The sequence below is a fragment of the Leptonychotes weddellii genome, chromosome 16 (genome assembly GCF_054177405.1).
Source record: "Leptonychotes weddellii isolate Sample4059 chromosome 16, ASM5417740v2, whole genome shotgun sequence".
NCBI lineage: Eukaryota > Metazoa > Chordata > Mammalia > Carnivora > Phocidae > Leptonychotes > Leptonychotes weddellii.
Genome location: NC_138384.1, coordinates 274,896 through 297,960, shown reverse-complemented (window position 1 = coordinate 297,960; position 23,065 = coordinate 274,896). Strand labels below are relative to the sequence as shown.

Sequence of the window (23,065 nt, the reverse complement as noted above, 5' to 3'; positions counted from 1 at the left end):
TGCCTCGGGGGTAACTCAGGTCTGCCAGGGGTCCCTCCTTCCCTGGCAGATGCTGCTTGCTTTCTCCTCTTTAGGGGCGACACAGATCACAGCTCAGGACACCCATGTGTGTTTCCCACCTGGAGAATGAAGGTGCTTCCCGAGACCCTGCAGGCCAAGAGGTCCAGTCCCAGGTCCTGCCCAACCCACTCGGCCCCGCGGAGCATGTCCTGCCCCAGAGGGTCTGGGAGGTGGTCTCTGGGACAGTCTGGCTCTTGCTGGTCCGCAGGGGAGGGGTTGTGCTACTCAGGCCTCCGCACGGCCAGTGGAATGGCGAGCACGCGAGCCGTGCAGCGTGAGATACCAGTGACCTCTTTATTTTTGGCTGTGTCAGTGGCTGCCCAGGGCATGTAACAGTCAGAGTGGGCACTGGGCTGCAGGCAGGCACTGACCCTTGGGTTCACGCTGACCCAGAAGGGGACATGCGGGGATGGGAAGTGGCCAGGGGTCCAATTCGTACCGTGCCAAGGGCCGGGGTGGCTCAGAGGCCCCAGACACGGGTGGATGCCCTGGGGGTGCCTGGGCTCCAGAGGAGAATGGAGTGATCAATGCCCAATAAGTAAACAGCACAGTTTCAGACCACCTAGGCCCCAGCCCTTGGGTGGGAGGCAGGGTATGGGGCCAGGCCCTCTTCTTGACTAACAAGCCACTGGTGCTGGAAGCTGACTGTCACAGGGATGGGAAGGGAGAGAAACCAGACCTGCCCTCTGCCAGGCCCAAGGCGCCCTCCCTACCGCTGAGTTGCTGGGGCTGAGGACCATGTGTACCGGCCCCAAGGGGAGTCCACAGCTCTGATGTTCGTGCACAGAGCCTCTCAGGCTGAGACAAGAAAGAGATGGGCCTACTTCCTAGGAGCTGGTGCCTCTGAGGAACAGCGGTGTCTCAAGTCCCTGGGCCAGATGTCAGGTTAGGGCAAGTGTGAGAGCTACACAGCCCCACCACAGCTGGCCTAGTGCCCCCCTCCCCCCAGCAGGTGACTCCTGGACGGTCCTCGGCAGGTCCTGTCCTCCTCTACTTGCCCAGGGCCCCCCGGGGCAGTAGCTCCACGTAGTTCAGGGCACTCTGTAGTGACGTCAGGCAGTAGCCCTCCTCTCCAATCAGGTACCTGTGGAGAGGTGGGCCCAGGCAGCATCTGTCACCTCCAGGGGATGCAAGGAGGCCCCCAGCACTTTGGAAGGGGTGTCTGCCCTCATGGGGCAGGACCTGGATGCTGAGGTCCCACAGGGGTCTGTCAGGGAGGCTGGGCTAGAGGATAGCCCACTCCCCAGGCAGATGCTGCTCAAGGGATGGCCCCCCCACCCAGGTCCTGTCCAAGCAGTATGCTGAGCAAGGGGAAGTGGGAAGGGACTGGCAGAGGGGACCATGGGCCATGTGCGCAGGTGGACCCCCGACCTGGGAGCACGTGCTCAGTGCACCATGCTGGCCTGACTCCAGCCGGGGGCTCCTACCCCTCATGGATGAACTCCTCCAGGGCTGCACACTCTGACACCAACTGGGGGAGACCGCTTCTCAGCACCACAAAGGACAAGATGGGCAGCAGGTCGTCAGCACCGCTGTTGGGCAGAGGCACGGCTGGCCGGTAGGCTCCGGGGCCCAGTATGGCTGCTCAATCCCCCAAACCCTGCAGCCCCCAGCTCGGCCTGTGGAGTGGTCCAGGGCTGACCAGCTGCTCTCCCTGGGCCCCTCCTGCCCGCCTGCGTGGGGGAGTTGGGAGTGGACGAAGGGCAGTCCCTACAGGCAGCAAGGCCATCCCTGAATGGGAACCCTGTGCTCCGGAGCGCACGGCTGGACGAGGCGATGCCCCCACAGTGCACGTGTGGGGCTGCCTCACAAGGCTGCCCACACCTGGGGAGCAGGATAATGGAGGGGATGGCCCACGTCCAGGCAGCCTGCTGACACCCGGGATCGGAGCCAGGCACCTGAGATCCCCCACAAGAGGCATCTAGGGGAGCTAAAAAGGTGCCAACGGAGGCCCTGCAGGGCACGCAGAACCCTGGCCCACGGGGCCCACGGGGCCCACGGGGCCCACGGGTTGGTGGTCTCTGGGAAGGGCATCAGGCAAAAACTATGGCTTGAGTATGACCACCAATCATCTGTCTCTTTCTCCTTGGGTGGAGCTCTTGCTTGCTGATCTCATGCTCAACTCTAGCTTCTACCTGCCCATTACCTCCAGGCCCTTGGGTGTAGTAGGTGCTAAAACCCACCCGCCAGGTTCAAATGACAGGTGCCTTCGTTATAACACTGGTCCCTGGGGCAGGGTGGCAACAGAAAGAGCCCCTGCAGGTGCTGAGGAGCCGGGAGCCCCAAATAGGGGCCAGGGCAAGAGGCTGCTGGCCCCAGGAGGGTTCAGATAAGACAGATAGAACCAGGCATCGCAGATCCAGGTAGAGAAGACCCCCTGCCTCACCTCAGGATAGTGGGGGCAGGGATGATACAGGAACCCCAGGTGTGGGGGCTTAGCACAGGGAGCAAGCTCTTCACTGAGGCTGGGGCTTTTCCCCCAAAGTGTGCAACTGAGGGACCAAGCACGTGCTGTTGGGACAAGCAACCCTAAATTTCACCAGATTAGTCAGGTGTTCCCTAACTCCTAAGAAGTCCTGCCCAGAGGGGCGGGAATGCATCGTTCACGGGGGCTGGAGCCCAAGCCCCTGGTGGACATGGGTACTCTGCTGGACGATGAGCCTTGCAAAGCTCACTGTAGCAGTGGGATTCTGGGGCCCAGGGGCCCAGAATCCAGGCAGAAACTGCAGTCCCGCTGCTTGGGGCAGGACAGGAGGGTTCTCTCTCCCCCAGGCCTCTACAGGCAGTCCCCCACAAGCTCAGTGCCCATCCCAGTCTGTTTTTGGGACTCACATGGCTGCGGCACCCACTGGGGGTCTGGTCTCAGGGGCAGCCTCCTGGGCCTGGTAGTAATCCTCGGCACAGGCACAGATGACCCGCAGGACCCGCACTGTGGCACAGAAGTGAGGCTTCAAGAGAGGGCTGAGCGGAGCCGGTCCCAGGACAGCCCAGAGGCCACAGCAAGTCTCAGGCACCCACCCTGAGAAGCTCCCTCCCGATCGTGCCCTCACACCACTTATGGCCCGTGAGACACACCCCCACTTGACGGGAGGAGGGTCTGCAGCTCAGGGCAAACAGAGACTCCAGGTCACCTGTAGGATGGAACCGTATCTGAGCATGTTCCCCCTTCTGTCCTCCCAAACTGCAACCCCTCACCGATGCACTCCAGCTTCTTCTGGGGGCAGCTCTCCAGGACCAGCAAGCCCAGCTCTTGGGCTGCAGCACAGTAGGGGTAGGGACCAGCTCCCGTGGCCTCCAGGTCCCGGGGGAGGAGCTTCCTGGGAATGCCTATGGCGGCTGGGGGTGCACTCCTGTAGAGCTCCATGCTTCTGCTCAGGGCGGCCTCCCGGAGGCGGTGCACACTCCTGGAGCAGAGAGAGGCCAGGTTCAGCTGCCCAGGGGCTCTGCCCCAGGGACGGAGGCAGGGCTAGGTAAAGCTAGCTACACCCCGAGTCACAGGGGCGTGGGCGAGGCATCTGAGGATGGCTGAGAGTGAAGCACCAGCGGGAAGGGTGCCCCGGGGCCATCCGTGGGGACTGGAACTGGGAACGTACCTATAGAGTGCCAGCAGCAGGGGCCACAGTGGAGAGAAGAAGGGCTCCTCGATGCAGGCCAGACACCGGTCCTTGGAGGCGGCCACGTTCAGGCCTTCGAAAGCCAGGAGGGTCAGCGAGAGCAGCCTGTCTGCCGGGAGCAGAGCCGGCACAATGGCGCTGTGGGGACGGCTGGGCCCTCCAGCCCCAGGCTGGCAGCCCCTGGAGGTCATCCCCAGCCAGCCTGGGGTGCCCAAGTGGGCCCCACAGCCGCCCCCTCCTCTCCCACCCTCCGTGTGGACAGCGCCACAGTGTTCCGGCTCGGTGGGGTGGGGGTCTGCCTGAACCTCCCTCCACTCCCCTCAAGCTTCCCACTTCCGTGTCCACGGAGTCCGGGGGCAGAGCACCCAGGAGCTCACAGAAGCATGCCCCGCTCCCCCGAGGAACTAAGAAGACAGGCTGAGGAAAGCCAAGGACAGCCTCTCTCTGAAGGAGTCTGTACTCCAAACTGCAGGAACCTGAAGAACTTTAGAAGCATATTTAAAACAAGACCTGAGACCCAGAGAGATGGGAGACCCATCCAGGTGACCTTGAAAGGCATTCCAAGCCGCCTGTTGAGACTCCCTCACTGGTTTTTAGGAAACCCTGAAAGCCTTCCTCCTTGGAAGGGACTTGGGAGTCACCAGCCACCCTAGACGCCGACCCTTAGGGAATCCACACACTATTCCCAAAATGGAAAAAAATCTCAAAATTGTCACCACCAGGCTGCACACACCTGATGGTCCTTGCTTTAGAATGACCTGAGTCCAACCCTACGGGCCAGGACCACCTGGCGGGCAGAGGATCTGACAGCAGACCCTTCCCCAAACCCTTCCCAGTGCAGCCCAGGGAGCAGACAACTCGGGATTGGGGAGACCTCGGGCCCACAGCTGGTTCCAGCTGCTCTCAGAGCAGGGTGCCTTCCTGTCTGCTAAACACGGAGTTTGCCCCAGAGAAGGGCGGACAGGGACGGCTCTGCAGATCCAGCGTGGCTGGCCGCCAACCAGAGGAAAGCCTGTCCTCCCCAGGGCCCATCCTCGGCCTGTGAAAAGCCTTCTGAGGGGCACAGGCTTCAGAGGTGGAGCAGCTCCCCCCGCCCCCCCCGTCCTGCGGGCACGCTGGCCCTCACCGATGGCGTTGTGTATGTCCTTCACAGTGCTCTTCAGCTGCTCCAGCAGCGGCTCCTCCTTCACCCCCGTTGTTTGGGGCTCAGGCGGCCTCCCACGCCCCCGGCCCCACCCCTCAGAAGTAGCCAAGAAGGGTTCGAGGTCTTCAAAGGAGCTGTCTTTGCTCTGCACACCGGTCAAGCTGTGTGCCAGGGGTGAGGGGGGCCTGGCAGGGCTGCTGTCTGGCCCTCTGTCTGGGGGGCCGGCCTGAGTGCCGTCTGGGGGCCGCGGGGCCACGCTGGGCTCCGCAGGGGAGAGCATGCAGTAGAGGCTCTGCGAGGGCCGGAGCCGCCGGCTTCCCGGAGCCAGCAGCCCGTCGGCGTCCGGGGGCAAGGAACGGCAGCCGGGGGCAGAGGCAGCACCAACAGCAGCCCTGCTCACGACGGGGTACAGCGCCCGGTACACTGCACACTGGAGCTTCTTCAGGAGCTGCGAGATGGGGTGGTCGGGAATGCTGCGAGCACAGGAAGAGGTGTGGGGGTGCAGTGCTGAGGCCACGCCCTCACCTGCCGTCCACCTGCCCACCACGGGGCCCCACCGGACACATTTCAGAGGAGTGATGCTTGCAGTTTCCTTGTGAGTAACTGTGGCAGATAGAGTCTGACCCACCCCCCTGAGAAGGCAGAAGGCGGCTGCTGAAAAGACCACGAGGGTGGCTGGATGGGATGTCTGCAACCCCAGCCCTTCCGAGGGAGCCTGTGGGCGCCCCGTACAGTCACCCCCGATCTCCTCTCTGTCCCTTTCCTTTCTGGTCCTTTCGTCTGCCTGCCTTCAGGGCCAACCAGGAGGTAGGGGGGTGGAAGGCCCTGGTACCTGAGCAGGTGGGAGACCAGGCTGGTCACTAGCGACAGGTCCCCTGGGCTCTTCTTGAGCTGGGCCCTCCAGTGCTTCGGCCAGTCCTGCAAGGCAGGGGACTTCTTTGGAGAGCATGGCCAGGTCCCTGCGTGCCCCCTCGCCAAGGCTGCACCCCAGAAGACCAGCACCACACTGTCCGTGCCCTCCCTGGGGCATAGGAAGACCCAACACCAACGGGCCCTGGGAACAGCAAGCCATGACAGCCGCAGTCACAGCTCCCGGCACTCACGTGGTCTTGCTCGTACTCGAGGATGGCGGCATAGAGGGCCCGCTGCTCCCGCTCCTCTGGGCTCAGGGCAACTTGACTGCAGAACCTCCTGGGGTGAAAGACGAAGTGGGGCACCTTAGGGCTGGGGGGTGGGTGTGGAAGTCCCCACCAGTCCTCTCGGCTGTCCCCAAACCAACGGGAGGAGACGCACCTGTTGGCTGCCTCCTGGAGCCGCAGCCGGCGCTCCTCCATCTTCCTCTGCAGCTGGGGCGGCAGAGTCAAGGCCGAGTCTGGTGGGGCGGCACCCCCGCCCGCCTGCACTGAGTCCCCAGGCATCCGGGGGTATGGTCAGGCCAGGCGGGGCACAGGAGGCAGCAGGCCTGAGGACTGGTGCTCGCTCAGGGAACAAAGCAAGCCCTAGCCGACTGGACGGTTGGAGAGGGGCCCGTGGGTGCTAGGAGGAACAGGAGGGCCTGTGCGGACGTGGGCAGGGCAGGAGCCGTCCCTTAAGGTCATGCCTCTCCGAAGCTGGACGAATTCTGTCCCCACTCCGGCCCTTCACTTCCCACCTCACCCCCTTCTTGCTCAGCTCAGGACACCAGGATTGGAGGGAAAGGATACTGTCTCCTCCCGGGCTTTGGCGATCACAAGGTTCTCCATCATCTGCCGCTGCAGAGACAGGGTCTCGGAGAGGAAGGAGAAGATAAGGCCTACTCCTCTTCCACCACCAGCCCAGACCCTCCCGGAGACCCACTCACCAGGGATGTCTTCTGCATGGCCTGGCTGGGGTCCAGACGGGCCATCCGTGCCTCGTAGGCAGCCTTCAGCTTCTGATTCTGCAGAGAGGCCTCCTCCAGAGGTGTCAGCTCCCTGGAAATAGTGACGAGCTGCTGTCCAGGCCCCAGGAAGCTCTGGAATGCTCTGGTGACCTGAAGACCCTCCCTGAGTGTGCCCTGAGACCAGAAGGTGAGCAGGTGGTGGTGGGGGCAGGCAGGAAATGAAAAGGAGGGAGGAGGTCTGGGGTGGACTGGAGACCCTGCCCTGCTGACCTGGACCTGCCGTTGCTAAGATCTCTGATCTTTCAAGAGAAGCTGGACATCGTACTTTCTGTAGATCAGTTATACGTGTTTGGCAACAACATGAAACTTTTTAAAGGACTCATGTGAGCCAAACAACTAGATGATTCTGCCACCCATTAAATAGAGAACCCTGTCTAGTTGGTAGAAATGGCCACCAAAAGCTACCCCCGACCCCGCACTGAGACTTTTGGCCTCACAGGTCTTCATGCTTTCATGGTGGGAGAGGGTCAGTTGTGAGGACTCCAGCTGAGGGAAAATTTGTCCTGGGATGGAGGTCTTGTGCCTGGTCCTGCCCCCAAACTGCACATGCAGAAGTGAGGGCCTGGGACCTCTGGGCGGCAGTGGACCCGGAGGCTTGGCAGCACCAGGGCCACGAGGAGCCAGGCCTTATCTGTCCTAGTGGGGATTCTTGTATCTGACCGCTTTTCTCAGTTCCAGAAACTTATGTCCTGTTAGCTCTTCAAATAATGCCTCTCCCATTTTCTTCCTTTTCTTTTCCTGGAACTCCAATAATCTTGTGTTAGATCTTCTATCTTTCTCTCAGACTTTCTTTTTTCTCTCCCCTCTGTGAGTCATTCTGGGGGTCTACTGACCCTTTAACCAATTCACTCATTCTTTCCACAACTATGTCTGCTCTGTTAAAAACCGACCACTCATTTTTGTGTGCATGTGTGGACTCTCCCTGCAGGATATGATTTGTCGTTATTGTTTTCAGTTAGTTTTTAAAAACAATTTTGGTATTATATTTTTGTTTCTACTTGGTTCTTTATTTGCTGGGTCAGATTTTATGTTTTTTTTGTCCCCTGGCATTATTTTCAAACTTGCTTTTTACTTCTGTAAATGTAGAGAGCACGGCAGTTTAGCGAAACGTCTGCTAATTCCACCTGAATACTTGCAGGCTGTTTCTGCTCTTACTCTTGAAGTTTCTGGTTTCTTTCTATGCTTGCTTATACCTGACTGTGTGCGATTCGTGCACATGCTTCTGTCCAAAGGGGATCTGCATTTGTTTTTGTCAAGCACGAGGCTGTTTCCATTCTCGGACCCATTTTAACTAAAACCATTGTGGTTAGCTCCCTTTGTCTGGACTTTAAACCCAGGCTCAGCCCACCTTCCATTTGGCCCCTTCTTACTTCTTAGAACTTTGTGACTCTGCCGCCTGAAGCTTCTGGAAGATCTCGGGCGGCAGAAACGGAGATAGTCTCCCCCCTTCATCCGAGTACACCCGGCGATGTCGGCTGGTAGATGAGGGGCCAGGAGCAGCCACAGGCGTGGCTGGCTTCAGGTGCGTTTTCCCTGCAAGACGTACATAAGCAAGAGGCAGCATGGAGTCCAGTGTCCCACAGAGATGCAGACTTGTGGGGGAATGCCCTAGGGAAATCTGCTGGAGACCCACCAAGCTTGGCAGCTGTCGACTGGGCCCTCTCCAGACACTGCTCAGCCAGTTTCAGCATCTTTGAGGTGTCTGGGGCCACAGGGTCTCCACCTTCTGGGGATCAAGAGACAAGAAAGCTGGTCACCATCACCTTAATCGCTAAACAGATTCTTGCTGAGATAAAAACAAGGACAAGCCCATCCTCTCCTCATCTCTGACCCCTATGCTAGCCTATCCCCCTCCTCATCTCTTCACCCTGGGTCACCCTGCCCCCCTCCTCATCTCTGACCTCTAGGTCACCTCATCTCCTCATCATTTCTGATCATCTGTGGGGGGTTTGCTTCCTGATGCTGTGTGGGCTCTGAGCTTGGCCAGCCCAGCATCTGACCTGTTATCCCTGCTGGACCATCAGAGCCCCCTTCCTCCCTAACCAGGCCTTTTCTCAGCAAGCGCTTTCCTTGTACTTACAGCCCCTCAAGGTGAGCTATGTTGTGGCCATGGACCATTTCACAGAGACAACCTTACCACCTCTCTCCTGCCCTCTGGCTATGCTTGACCCCAGCTCTGGCACATCCCCGGGCCTTCTGTTCTGCATTCCCTCCTCTGGGGATCACTCCCGTCAGCAGATAGGGGCTGTAGGAGCTGGACCCCAGTAGCTGTAGTTCCTGACCCACCTATGCTCGCATTACAGCTAGCCTCTCACTGCATCCTGTTTTAGCCCTCTGACTCCCACTGAAACTCCCTCACTAATACCCTCATGTCGAGTCCTTCTCTGAGGGCTCCTCGACCTCTCAGGGTCTGTCTCTTCCATTCTGCTGTGCCCTCCTCCCAGGCCTCCATCTTGGAGTGCCCAGAGCTCTGCTAAGCTCACTGCCTGTCTGGGGCAGCTCTGATTCTGATGACCCTACCCCTCCCTAACCACCATGGTCCCATATCTACCAGGGTGCTGAGCACCTCAAGCACAACATGCTCATGATGGAGCTCTCTATTCTTCCCACACAAGTCTGCTCCTGCCACCCCCTGGACCAGCCCTCTGCACCTCAGTTTCCCCCCAGTTCATTGTCCACCCCCCCCCGCCCCGCCAAACAGTGGCTCACTGTCTCCACCCCCTATCCTGCCACCCAGCGGCTCATCCCCCACCCCCAGCAAATCTGTGATGTCTACTTTTTTTTTTTTAAGATTTTATTTATTTATTTGAGAGAGTGTGAGAGAGAGCGCACGAGTGGGATGAAGGGCAGAGGGAGAAGCAGACTCCCCGCTGAGCAGGGAGCCTGATGCGGGACTCGATCCCAGCACTCCTGGGTCCTGACCCGAGCCAAACGCAGACGCCCAATGCACTGAGCCACCCAGGCGCCCCAAGGTCTACTTTTAAAGAACGTCCCCAAGCCCTTCACTCCTTCCATCTCCAAGTGGTCCTATCACTGCTGTCCTCACTGTGGGAGCCTCCTGGAGGCTCTGCTTCCATGCTGGCCTCTCTCCCACAAAGCCTCTACAAGCTTCCCCTTACACCACAACAACCCCAGTTCCACCCAAGGCCATGACTGCCCCAACTGCACCTACTCTTCCCCGTACCCAGCATCCACTCTCACCTCAGGGCCTTTGCACATCCCTCTGCTGGGAGTGTTGCCCCCAGCCCCTGACTTTTCAGCAGCTCACTCCTTTCTGGGCCGGGGTTTGATGTCCAGTCTCTGGTTATGCCCCATCCCATTTCCATCCCCTGACAGCACCCATCCCTTCCTGCTCCCACATCACACTACGACAGCTCATGCTGAGTGTTCACCCATTCACCTTCTGCTAACGACTAATGGGTAGGACATAGGACACCCCCAGGCCTGAGACCCATCAAGGGCTAAGCTGTCCATCATTTGTTCAGTGCAGGAGGAGTGGTGAGGCTGAGAGCCGTACCTTTGGTGGTTTCCACTTCTTCCAGCAGCACCTGGGAGATGTAGTGGATGCTCCTCAGGTATTCTGTATATGCCTCCTGTGCCCAGGGAAGAGAAATGGCAGGCGTCAGTCCAGTAATGGCAAACAATTCCATCACGCCTGCCTCATGCCCTTGTGGGAAACAGAAATGGTGCTTGCTTATCTCTTGAGTTTGAGACATGTAGCCTGAGATAGTTAGCTGGTAGTTGCTCCAGGTGCTCAGAGATGTCCTGCACAGATAGTATCCCTTTTCTCTTGACTTGAAGAAAAACAGTGCCCAGCTGGGCACCCATCCTCCACTCACTGCCTGTTCCCAGCACAGGAAGAACAGATTCTCCAGTGCGCCAGGAGAAGCAGTCCTAACAGTCGCTGTCGAGTTCACTCTGCAACAGGTTTCCTTCCTGAGCGACTCAGGGGCTCTTTCGTCAGTGGCTTGAAAAAACCACAACTTTCCTGGGAGGTTACTGAGGGACTGATGTTGCAAATCTCAGAATCACTTTCTGGCTTCGGTTCTGGGAAATCCCTCTCCTGAACCCCCTGAGCACGCCGCAATCTCGAGTCCTAGAATATCGCCACGTTCCAGGGTCTGACGGTCTGCAGGGTTCCGAGCCAGAGCACCAGGCACTTGGAACCGCCGCATGACATCTTGTCGCATCCCGGTTGTCAAATTAACCTTTAGGTCTACAGCTCCGAGGTAAGGATAAAACGGGTTCCAGAAAGGATTTCTGACCTGTGGGGCACCTGCGGCCCTAGAAACCCGACTTGGGGAGAGCAGCCCACCGAGGAAGCAGGAGGCTCTTCCTGGGCACAGGCGGCCTCTCCTGTCCGTGGGCAGTCCAGCCGGCTGCCACCGTCCGGATTAACGCCCACGCTACCCGGCCCGCATTCCCTCCCAACAGGCGTGCTGGAAAGACGCATCGCGGACGAGCCTCAGTTAACCCTCGCAGGGTTCCGCCCGTTCGGGGAACCCGATTAAAGCTACAGTGTCTTCCCATGAAAACACGCAGCACACAGGGAACTGCTCGCTTCTTGAACCGCCTACAGACGAGCCCGGGTTCCAGGTCCCCGCTTCGCAGACAGAGACCGGCCCGCAGAGCGCGGGGAGCTGTCCAAGGTCACGCCGACGCCCGCGCCCCGCGCCCCCGGGGCCGCCGGAGGGGTCCCGGACGGCGCCCCCACCCCCGACCCCGCCCCCGGGCAGGCGGCCGCTCGGGGGGCGCCTCGGGCCGCCGCCCCCGCCTCGCTTTGTGTCGCCTCACCCGGGGCCGGTTGCCGGCGTCCAGCTCGATGGCTCCGTTGGCCAGCTTCATGGCGCACTGCAGCGGCTTCACCGCGCCGTCCCCGGCCGCAGCGGCCATGGCGTCGGGCTCGGGAGGCCGCGGCCGTGGCGGCGGCAGCGGCGGCGCCGGCGGCCGAGGGCGGGACAGGCGGCCCGGGGCCCGGAACGCAGCCCGCGCTGGAGCCCGCGCCGCCCGAGCCCTGGACCGCCGGAAGGGGCGGGGCCGGCGCGGCTGTACTTCCGGCAGCCCCGGCCCCGCCGCTCTTTGCGCTGGGCTCCCGAGGCTGGAGGGGCGGCGGTGCTCTCAGGTAGTCTCACGCAGTAGCTGCGAGCGCGTAAGTGTAACAGTCAGCACCCGCACTCCACGTCTGCGCCATGCCAAACGCCGGGGCCGTGCCGTGCCGCCCCTGCCCCCCCTCCTGGCCTTTCCCTTCGCCGCCCCGCCCCTCCCTCTTCGCCCCGCCCCGCTTCCAGGGAGCCGAAGGGGGCCGAACGGCGGAGTCGAGCGGAGACGAACGAGCACCGTCCAGCTGAGCGGACGCGCGAGGCTCTGGGCCGAGCAGGACGTAACCCGGCTCAGAGGCCGGGTCCAGCCCACACAGCGGGGCCGGGCCGGGCCGGGCCGGGCCGGGCCGAGCCGAGCCGAGCCGAGGCGGACCGAATAGGGCCGAGTGGAGCCGAGCGGGGCCGGGCCGGGCCGAGCGGGGCCGAGCGGGGCGGAGCGCCGGGGCCGGGCTGTAGCCGCGGCCGCCGCCATGAAGCGGGACCGGCTTGGTCGCTTCCTGTCGCCTGGGGCGGCGGGGCAGCGCGGGGGCTCCGGCGGCGGCGGCGGCGGCGGCGGCCGGCCCCGAGGCCGCCCGGCCCGCAGCGGGCCGAGCGTGGACGAGGCCGCGGCCTTGGCGGCGCGGCTGGGCTGGGGCCTGGCGCGGGCCCGCGGGGACCCGGGCGAGGACGGCGCCGACGAGGCAGGTGGGTCGGGCCGGGGCGCCGGGTGGCGGGCGGAGCCGGGGGTCCCTCGGCGTCCCTGGGCCGCTCCGCCGACGGGGCGGCCCGCCCGGGTGCTGTTTCGCAGGGCGGCTGACCCCTTGGTGCCCACTGCCCGTCGTGAAGTCACGACGCTGGCGGGGCTGCAGTCGGACAGGCCCGGCGCCCGGTACGCGTTTTCCGTCTCGTCTTGGTGAAAGCAGAACCGGGTGGGTTCCGGGCAGGAGCCCCTCGCCGGGCAGGTGCTGCTTGCGCGCGTGCTCTTGGCCTTGGCGGGGGGCACTGTGCCCCCGGCGCCTGGCCGCCCCCCTGGGGCACGGAGGGCGGGGGCAGCGTGTGCACGAGGCCGGCCGACCGTGGGAGGAGAAAAGCGTTCGTTCAGAAGTGTTCCGTGGAATTAGCCTGCGACACGGTATTAGTCTGGGTGTGCAGCGTGTTGACGATTGGCCGTTTCAGTCCGTCGTGCCGGGATCGCCGCGGGGGTCGGGTGACGTCTGCCCTCACACAGTTGCGGGGCTTTTCCTGCGGTGAGAACTTGTAGGCACTTTCAGACGTACAGAGCGGTGTCACTGACGGTAGGCACCGTGCCCCGAGACGTAGTTATCACTGGGAACGTGCGCCTTTGACCGTCCCGCCCTCCCCTGCCATCCGCCCCTGGCCGCCTCCGGTCGCTCTCTGGGAGCTTTTGTTGTTCTGCTTTTTTTAGATTACACACGTAAGTGAAATGGAATAGGGTTGTCTTTTCTTTTCTTTTTTTTTTAAAGATTTTATTTATTTATTTGAGACAGAGAGAATGAGAGAGAGAGAGCACATGAGAGGGGGGAGGGTCAGAGGCAGAAGCAGGCTCCCCGCCGAGCAGGGAGCCCGATGCGGGACTCGATCCAGGGACTCCAGGATCATGACCTGAGCCGAAGGCAGACGCTTAACCGTCTGAGCCACCCAGGCGCCCCAAGACTTTTTTTTTTTTTTAAGATTTTATTTATTTATTTGAGACAGAGAGAATGAGAGAGCACATGAGAGGGGGGAGGGTCAGAGGCAGAAGCAGGCTCCCCGCCGAGCAGGGAGCCCGATGCGGGACTCGATCCAGGGACTCCAGGATCATGACCTGAGCCGAAGGCAGTCGCTTAACCAACTGAGCCACCCAGGCGCCCAGGGTTGTCTTTTCTTGTCTGACTTATTTCACTTAGCGTAGTATCTTCTAGGTCCATCCGTGTTGTCACAGATGCAGGGTGTCCTTTTTTATGGCTGAATAATATTCCAGTGTGTGTGTGCGCGCGCCGCGTGCACACCCACCTCACTTTTTGTGCATTCATTAATCAGTGGGCACTTAGGTAGTTTCCATACCTTGGCTATTGTAAATAATGCTGCCATGAAAATGGGAGCGTATGTACATTTTTGAGTTAGTGTTTTCACTTCCTTTGTATAAATATCGAGAAGTAGAATTGTTGGGTCAAATGGTAGTTTTATTTTTATTTTTTAAAAGATTTATTTATTTTAGAGAGAGAGCACTTGAGCAGGGGGAGGGGCAGAGGCAGAGCAACCGAGAGAAGCACACTCCCAACTGAGCAGGGAGCCCCACACTGGGCTCCACACTGGGTTCGACATCCATGACCCTGAGATCATGACCTGAGCCAAAACCAAGAGTCAGACACTCAACCTACTGCACCCCCCATGCACCCCCCCTTCATAGAGACTGTACCAATTTACATTTCCACCGACAGTGCCCAAGGGTTCCCTTTTCCCACATCCTCACACACACGTTATTTCTTGTCTTTTTTTTTTAAGATTTTATGTATTTATTTGACAGAGACACAGCAAGAGAGGGAACACAAGCAGGGGGAGTGGGAGAGGGAGAAGCAGGCTTCTCGCCGAGCAGGGAGCCCGATGCGGGGCTCGATCCCAGGACCCTGGGATCATGACCTGAGCTGAAGGCAGATGCTTAACTGACTGAGCCACCCAGGCTCCCCTGCTGCCTGTATTCTAATTGGATTGTGTTTTTGATTTTGAGTTGTATTAGTTCTTTATATATTTTAGGTATTAATCCCTTCCAGATATATGATTGGCAAATGTTTTCCCAAATTCAGTAGGTTGCCTTTTCATTTCGTTGATGGTTTTCTTTGCAGTACAGAAGCATTTCAGTTTGATGTAGTCCCTCTTGTTTATTTTTTGCGTTTGTTGACTTTGTTTTCAGTGTTGAATCCAAAAAATCATCACCAAGACTGAGGAGAAGGAATTTACTGCCAGTGTTTTCTTCTAGGAGTTTTATGGTTTTAGGTCTCACATTTAGGTCTTTAATCCATTTTGAGTTTATTTTTGTTTATGATTTAAGTTGGGGGCCTAGTTTCATTCTTTCCCATGTGACTGTCCAGTTTCTCAACACCCATTTATTGAAGAAACTATCATTTCTCCATTGTATATTCTTTTTTTTTTAATAAATCATTTTGTATTATTTTTTTTTTTAAAGATTTTATTTATTTATTTGAGACAGAGAGAATGAGAGAGACAGAGAGCACATGAGAGGGGGGAGGGTCAGAGGGAGGAGCAGACTCCCTGCAGAGCAGGGAACCTGATGCGGGACTCGATCCCGGGACTCCAGGATCATGACCTGAGCCGAAGGCAGTCGCTTAACCAACTGAGCCACCCAGGCGCCCCTCTCCATTGTATATTCTTGTCTCCTTTGTTGTAAATTAATTGATCTCACATATGCATGGGTTTATATCTGGGCTCTCTTTTTTGTTGCATCAGTCTGTCTGTTTTTATGTCATTACTATACTGTTTCAGTTACTGTAGTTTTGTTATATAGTTTGAAATCAAGAAATGTGATGCTTCTGGCTTTGTTCTTCTTTCTCAAGATTGCTTTGGCTATTTGGGGTCTTTTGTGGTTTCGTATAAATTTTAGGACTGTTCTATTTTTGTGAAAAATGCCATTGGGATTTTGATCAGGATTGTACTGAATCTGTAGATGGCTTTTTGTAGCATGAACATGTTAACAGTTTTCTTTTAATCCACGAGCGCAGAATATTCATTTATTTGTGTCTTCACTTTCTTTCATCAGTGTCTTACAGTTTTCAGTGTGTAGGTTTTTCATCTCCTTGTTAAATTTATTCATAGGTATTTTATTCTTTTTGATGAATTTTTAAATTAATTTATTTGACAGAGAGAGGGGGGAAACACAAGCAGTGGGAGAGGGAGAAGCAGGCTTCCTGCTTAGCAGGGAGCCCAATGGGGGACTCGATCCCGGGACCCTGGGATCATGACCTGAGCTGAAGGCAGACGCTTAACAACTGAGCCACCCAGGCACCCCCTTTTTGATGCAGTTGTAAGTGGGATTGCTTTCTTAATTTCTTTTTCTGATAGTTCATTATTGATTTTTGTGTCCTGCCGCTTTACCGATTTTTTATTCTTAGCATTCTGAGAGTCTTTTGATGGAGTCTTTAAGATTTTCCATATATAATGCCATATTATCTGCAAATGAGACAGTTTTTTACTTCTTTTTTTCTTATTTGGATATTTCTTACTTTTCTTGCCTAATTGCTCTGTCTAGGACTTCCAGTGCTATGCTGAATAAAAGTGGTGAGAGTGGGCATCTTTGTCTTGTTCCTAATCTGAGAGGAAAGCTTTCTGCTTTTTATTTGTATGTATAATGTTAGCTATGAGCTTGTTATCTGTCACCTTTATTATGTTTAGGTACATTCTTTCTATACCCCCTTTGTTCAGAATTTTTATCATGATGGGCATTGAATTGTGTCAGAAACTTTCTGCATCTGTTGAGATGCTCATATGATTTGCATCCTTTGTTTTGTTAACATGTATCAGGTTCATTGGTTTGTGGATGTTGGACTATCCTTGCACCCTTGGAATAAATCCCACTGGATCATGGTATATGAGCCTCTTAGTGTATTGTTGAATTTGGTTTGCTAATGTTTTGGTGAGGATTTTGGCAGCTGTGTTTGTCAGGGATACTGGCGTGTAATTTTCTTTTCTTGTGGTGTCTTTGTCTGGTTTTGTTAGGAGAGTAATTCTGGCCTTGTTGTAGAAGCACTTAGAATTCTCTGAAAGGTTTTCTGGACCATAAGGCCCTCCACTGAGCACATCTCCCAAAAGTCTCTATGTTCAACTGGGAGCCCAGAGCCAGAGCCCTGCCTTTGGCGCAGGTGTGGGCTTGTGTTTAAGGGGTATATATGGGGAATCTCCGTGGAGGACGGCAGAGCGTGGGTCTCACCTCCCCTGGGGCCGCGTTGCTCGCTTCCTAGGAGCTTGTGTCTTACATGCCCTGTGCAGCGAGCAGCCTTACCAGCTGACTTAATGTCTCCTGTGCTTGCCCAGGAACAGGCCGGGCTCTTGCCATGGGGCACTGTCGCCTCTGCCATGGGAAGTTCTCCTCACGGAGTCTCCGCAGCATTTCTGGCCGGGCACCTGGGGAGAGCTCAGACAGACCACCCCCAGGGGAGCGAGTTTTCATCAGGGACTTCCAGCACTTGCTGGGGGTGGCCGTCCACCAGGACCCAGCTCTGTCTCAGTTTGTCTGCAAGAACTGCCACACCCAGTTCTACCAGTGCCATGGCCTCCTCAAGTCCTTCCTGCAGAGAGTCAACGTCTCCCCGACCGGCCACCGGAAGACTTGCACAAAGTAGGCGTTCCTCCTTCATTCTTTGGTGGGCATTCAGGGGCCAAGCACCCTGCACGCTGGGGCTGTTCTAGGCACAGGGAGTGCTGGGGGGAGCCTCTGCAGTGGGGAGACGCATCATGCTGGAGCAGCAGACGTGTGAGCACCAGCGTGACTGGTGTGAGGGAGATGGACAGACATGCTTGGGGGAGGTGAGGGCCACGAAGGGCTCTGAGTGTAGGAGACAGCCCTTGGAAGAGCAATTTCAGACTGCATGTGGGAGAGGGATCTGGTGAGCCTGCATCTTGTTCACTGCAGCCCCACTCATGGCCATGCTGATCCTTTGCAGGGTTGGTGCCCAGCCCCCACCAGGGGCAGAGGAGGGAGCGTGTCTGGGTGAGTGTGCCCCTGGTGTGTGGTTCGTGGGTAGGCTTGAGGTGGGCTGGGTGCTGACTGGCCATGGGTGTGGCGTCTCTGTGCCTTTCCTCAGTGGACCTGATCACTTCGAGCCCCCAGGGCCTACGTGACTTGGTGGCATGGGTGCATGGACACGCAGCCAGCTGTGGGGCCCTGCCTAACCTCCAGAGGACACTGTCCTCCGAGTACTGCGGTGTTATCCAAGCCGTGTGGGGCTGTGACCAGGGCCACGACTATACCATGGACGCCGACTCCAGCTGCGGGGCCCTCTTGCTGGACAGTGCGTTGGCAGTCAAGTGGACATGGGACAAGGAGATGGCCCCGTGGCTCACCCAGCATCGGGGCTCCAACCCCACTGGGGCTGCCCCTCAGAGCTCCCAGGGCAAAGCGACCACAGTTCCAGCTGAGACCGAGACACTGCCCAGCACGGACATGGCCCAGCCTCCTTCAGATGTCATCCCTGTAGGGCCTGGGCTGAGCCCCCCACCTCAGCCAAGCTTCCCCTCAAGTGGGGCCCCAGGTAGGAGGCTCCTCTGGGCTGTTAAACCAGGATTCCTAGTCTTGAACCAGGCAGGGCTCTCAGTAGGAAGTGGATGTCTGCATCGTTGTGGGCGGTGGTCATGGTGTTGTGTGCAGGGGTTCTGGGAGAAATGAGGAGGAGCCGGCCTTAGCATCTCCTCCTGGGCATCTGACAGCGGGGGGGGTTTGAGGACCCTATTCCAGCAGTTTCTGTAAAGGCATGCTCGCCTGCCATCTGGTCTTCCTTGCTAAGCCTGCTTGGGGCCAGGGGGCCAAGGGAGGCAGAAGAATGGGGTCCTTGTTGTGGGACGTGGGGGAAGAGGGCAGCTGCTGCCTCCGAGGCTGTTTTGTTCCAGCTGCAGGTCATTCCCTGGGTCTCAGCCAGCGTCCCGGTGACATCCCAGTGGGACTCGTGTAGACAGGCCCCTCTGCCAACTGGCCAAGAGGAAACATAGGCCCTTGTTTGGGACCCGATCCCACAGTGCTGTGGTTGGGGTGTAGCTGTTGATGGACTGACTTTGTGTTAGGGTGGCTGGGTTCGCTTCCGCCCTGCTTCTCTTAGCCTCCGTTTGTGCGCCTGTCTGTGCATAGCCCTCGGCTGCTCTTGTGTCCGAGCTCTCGGTGGCACTTTTTTAAAAGTGTAACTATCCAGAAAAAAAAAAGTGTAGCTACCTAAATAGTTCAGAGAGATGGAGGTGCACAAATGCTGGGAAGGGAAAAGGGAATTGTGTCAGAGGTTCTTAGAACTGCTTGGCTTTTTTAGCTGTGCATGGCATGCAGTACTTTGCTAACGATGATTTTCTTAAACGTCCTGGAACATCCACAAAGTGTGAGTCGTCCCACCCCTAAACGACTGGATCTGAACCTCTAGGAAGGGCTGGGCTTGCTGATGTGGACTGTCGGCTAGGGTTTCTGATGCCTGGTGCTGCCCATGCCTGTGCTAGTCGTGGGGGTGGTCGGTCTGGCTATGCAGGAACCTTATGGGGGATGGGGCTGGGAGGTGGGTGGGATTTAAAGGTGAAGGACCCCAGGCTCCCTGCAAGGAAGGCTCCATTGTCAGACAGGTGCACGCCTCCTCGCTGGGGAGCACTGCCTGCGCTCCGTGTTGGTAACAGGAGCCTTGTTCTTTGTTTCTCAGGGCGGTTGGGTGAGAAGCAGGTTCCATCTTCAACCTCGGATGATCGGGTAAAAGACGAGTTCAGTGACCTTTCTGAGGGGTGAGAGAAGAGTGGGTTTAAATAGCCTAAAATTCCTCCTTGGAAAACCAAACTCCGCCAACCTGTGTGCTCCCTGTCCGTGTCCTGGCCAGGACCCTCTCCTTCTCTCAGTGGGAAGGAGACGAGTGGCCGAGGGTGTTTCTTTCCAAGCTTCTTGTTCCTGATCCAGAGGGCCCCCCAGCGTGAGGCATTTGCAGGGGGAGCACAACTAGGGTGGTGTGGAAATTAGAGTCCCGTGGTCGCTCCTTTGCTGTTGCTGGCTTGTCTCCTTCAAGGCTGTGGTTTTGTGCGAGCCGTAGATGTTACTGAAACAGGAAGTCAGTCTCTGGCCCTTTGTCATGACATGATTGTGACTTGGGGCAGAGGTTCTGCGCAGGAGGACAACCCGCCCCGGAAAGGGCACTGTCAGGGACTGTTTGCTCCTGGGCCACCTCCTGCTTGTCAGCTGAGAACCACTCGTGGCAGCCACACACCAGCTGGCCTTCACAGCCTTTCCCCATAAGCTCTGGCTGCAATGGAGATGTACCCTCATCCAAACAAGTAGAGGAGGACAGTATGATTTTTGGCTCAACTCCAGTGGGGTGTCAATGAAAAATGACTGAGATGCTGGAAGAACCCAAGTAGGTGTGCTAAAAACACCTCCAGGACCAGGAGTGGTCACAGGCTGTCCTTTAGCCCACCAGCCAGCCTTGAGTCTTTCTTGTCCAGACAGGTGACAGCCTGCAGGGGAAGGCCATGGTGTACCACCAGCCTGTCTCTGTCCGCTGCCCTATAGAAACTGACTTCATGTTTTAGGGTAAAGTTTACAGATACACAGATCTTTTCCAGGCCTTTGTGACCTTTGCAGTGGCCAGCAGCTGACCGGTCAGCTGGATAGGTGCTCACAGTTATGGGAAATAGTTAACTCAGTCTGAAAATCCACTTTCTGAGAAGCCTGCCTCCTTGAGGTCTTCGTGTGCTACCTGGGTCCCCATAGAGAGGTTCTTTCCAAGTTCAGGGTCCTGGTGTGAGAGGAGTGTGGCTTCTGGGGAATCGTCATTTTGCTGGCCTGCCCTTTCTGTTAGGAGAGGAGTTCAGAGATTTGGGGGTTTTAGGTTTCTAAGACCTTTTTAGGAGAGCTAAAACACGGAGTATGGAGATTTGATGGTGTTTTTAGATAGGAAGTGTCATTGAATCTGTCACACACCACAGGCCTTTGCTAAAGGTTCTCTCTTCTTCCCTAGGGACATCCTGAGTGAAGACGAAAATGACAAGAAGCAGAATACCCAGTCCTCGGACGAATCCTTTGAGCCTTACCCAGAAAAGAAGTAAGGGGGGCAGTCTTGTTGCATGTCCCTGGGGTCTGGGAGTGGCATCGCTGGGTAACCTGGAAACCTAGTCTGCCTGGTAGGGTCACTGGGTGGGAGTAGTGGGGACAGGGAGTGAAGGCTTCTACTTCCCAGTCTGCCCTTGCTTAGCACGTTTGTTTCCTGCTGCTCTTTGGTCTGACCACACAGTGCAGTGTGGCTTCTGAGTGAGCTGGGACCTGGTCTCCGTGTCTTGTGAGAGTGGCAGGGCCTGTGAATGTGACTCAGCCTCAGTCTGGGAGCTCCCTGCCTTCCCTTCTGCCAGCCCTGCCCTCAGTCACACCACAGTAGTGTCTGCCGTGTCAGCCTCTGATTTCCTGCAGGAACCTCTACCCTACACTTCTTTCTGCTTCTGTGCCAAGGTCCTTGGAGGCTCAGGGACCCAGCAGTTGCTCTCAGATCTGCCTCTGGCACTGATCTCTACATCACTTCCTTAGAGAGTTGTCTCTGTGGCCTTGTCTCGACCTTCCCTTTCCAGGGGTTTGTCTTTTCTCTCAGTTAGCGTCTAGGATCCTGGCAGGGAAGGCTAATGTGTACTTGTGTCACTTTCCTCCCCATCTTGTGCCCAGGGACACCCAGAAGGCCTGTAGGTAGTCGCTGCCCCACTTGGGTATTACTGAGCGTTTCGCGGTAGAATGGAAACACAGGAGCACTACACCATCAGCCAAGAAAACGCAGCACAAAGATTAAAGAGCAAACCTGACTTACTTTTTTCCTTTGAGTTCTGACATGGCTATGGAAAGAGAAACAGAAGCCATGCCCTGCAGGAGGTGGGACCAGGTGGCAGTGGGCTGGCCACAGCTCTGGGTTCACCTTTGTGCCCACAGAGACACTCAGACCTTGTGGCCACATGGTTCCTTGGGTGCTACAATGTGAATCACAACTGGAAACCTAGGACAGGGCCTCTGAACAGCCCTGGTCCGTGTGACTTTCTTTTAGCAGACATGCCTGTCTGGGTCCTTAGCTGGGGACTGAGCCACCCAGGTGCCCCCCATTTTATCATTTTTAAATGTGCAGTTAATTCGGTGGCCATTAAGTACATTCATAGTGTTGTGCAACCATCACCGCTATTTCTAAACTTTTCATCATCCCAAGCAGAAACTCTATACCCATTAAGTAATGACTTCCCTCTTTCCCCTCTCCCAGGCTCTGGCAGCCGCTAATCTAGTTACATCAGGGCACTTCATAGAAGTATATACATATATTTGACAAATATGTATTTGTCCTTTTTGATAGGGTTCTTTCATTTTACATAATGTTTTTTAGATTCATCCGTGTTGTAACATGTATCAGAACTTCGTTCCTTTCTATGCCTGAATATATTCGGTTGTATGGATAGACCACAGTTTGTCGATCCATTCTTCTGTCATTTGGGGTTGTTTCTACCTTTTGGCTATTGTGAATAATGTTATGAATACTGGCCTGCAAGTATCTGTTTGAGGGGCGCCTGGGTGGCTCAGTCAGTTAAGCATCCAATTCTTGATCTCAGCTCAGGTCTTGATCTCAGGGTCGTGAGTTTAAGGCCTGCATTGTGGAGCCTACTTAAAAAGAAAAAAGAAAAGTATCTGTTTGAGTCCCTGTCTCAGTTCTTTGGGTGTACCCAGAAGTAGAATTGTTGGGTCATATGCTAGTTCTATGTTTAACTTTTTGAGGAACTGCCTTACAGTTTTCCATAGAAGCTGTACCATTTTACATTCCCATCAACAATGTACAAGGGTTCTAATTTCTCCAAATCCTTGTCAACATTGTTAATTTTCCATGTTTTTAATTTTGACATTTATTTTGTTTTTGTGGGGTTTTTTGTTTTGTTTTTGTTTTAGAGAGAGAGAGCTGACGGGGGTTACAGCAGGAGAGGAGAGAGAATCTTAAGCAGGCTCCACGCCCAGCGCAGAGCTCTACGTGGGGCTGGATCTCACAACCCTGAGATCATGACCTGAGCCAGAATCAACAGTCAGATACTTAACAACCAGCTGAGCCTCCCAGGCACCCCATTATTTTGTTTATTTATTTATTTTTTAATAAAGAGGCATTTTTTTTAAAGATTTTATTTATTTATTTGAGAGAGAGAATGAGAGAGAGCGAGCGAGCACATGAGGGGGGAGGGTCAGAGGGAGAAGCAGGCTCCCCGCCGAGCAGGGAGCCCGATGCGGGACTCGATCCCGGGACTCCAGGATCATGACCTGAGCCGAAGGCAGTCGCCCAACCGACTGAGCCACCCAGGCGCCCCTATTTTGTTTATTTTTAAAGTGAAGTATAGTAGGCATGTAGTGTTCGTGTCAGGCACACAACATACTGACCCGGTAGCTCTGTACGTTGTGCTGTACCCATCACTCGTAGCTGCCCATCGGTCATCGTGCAGCTCTCTTACGGTACACTGACTGTATTCTCTATGCTTTATCTGCATCCCTCATTCCTGAAGTGGA

The 23,065-nt window shown here is 56.4% G+C and overlaps 2 protein-coding genes across 6 annotated transcripts in view; one reads left to right on the top strand and one right to left on the bottom strand.

Annotated features, from left to right (window-relative positions):
* Positions 1-335: 335 nt before the first annotated feature.
* On the bottom strand, positions 336-11,706 carry VPS9D1 (VPS9 domain containing 1). 3 transcript variants are annotated; one of them, XM_081806183.1, is made up of 15 exons: positions 11,534-11,706; positions 10,257-10,332; positions 8,373-8,465; positions 8,110-8,272; positions 6,659-6,770; positions 6,522-6,584; positions 6,112-6,164; positions 5,922-6,009; positions 5,651-5,736; positions 4,801-5,291; positions 3,654-3,783; positions 3,256-3,464; positions 2,893-2,989; positions 1,488-1,592; positions 336-1,144 (listed from the first exon to the last, which is right to left on the bottom strand). In XM_081806183.1, exons 1-15 carry the CDS (start codon positions 11,630-11,632, stop codon positions 1,051-1,053), a joined length of 1,959 nt encoding a protein of 652 aa, XP_081662309.1. In that variant the 5' UTR covers positions 11,633-11,706; the 3' UTR covers positions 336-1,050. The 3 variants fall into 3 exon arrangements, with proteins under 3 accessions (XP_081662309.1, XP_030896938.2, XP_081662310.1); XM_031041078.2 differs by lacking the exon at positions 11,534-11,706 and having other exon boundaries at positions 10,257-11,385; XM_081806184.1 differs by lacking the exons at positions 1,488-1,592; positions 11,534-11,706 and having other exon boundaries at positions 10,257-11,388.
* ZNF276 (zinc finger protein 276) overlaps positions 6,708-23,065 on the top strand; it is a 24,653-nt gene continuing 8,295 nt past the window's right edge. The window contains exons 1-6 of one of the 3 annotated variants that reach the window (XM_081806186.1): positions 6,708-6,866; positions 16,864-17,167; positions 17,493-17,539; positions 17,634-18,080; positions 19,218-19,296; positions 20,520-20,603. In XM_081806186.1, the coding sequence (XP_081662312.1) occupies positions 16,884-17,167; positions 17,493-17,539; positions 17,634-18,080; positions 19,218-19,296; positions 20,520-20,603 (941 nt within the window). In that variant the 5' untranslated portion in view covers positions 6,708-6,866; positions 16,864-16,883. Of the gene's footprint in view, positions 6,867-11,768; positions 11,889-12,236; positions 12,523-16,863; positions 17,168-17,492; positions 17,540-17,633; positions 18,081-19,217; positions 19,297-20,519; positions 20,604-23,065 lie in introns of those variants that run through there. The other 2 variants (XM_081806187.1, XM_081806185.1) reach the window with 2 other exon arrangements.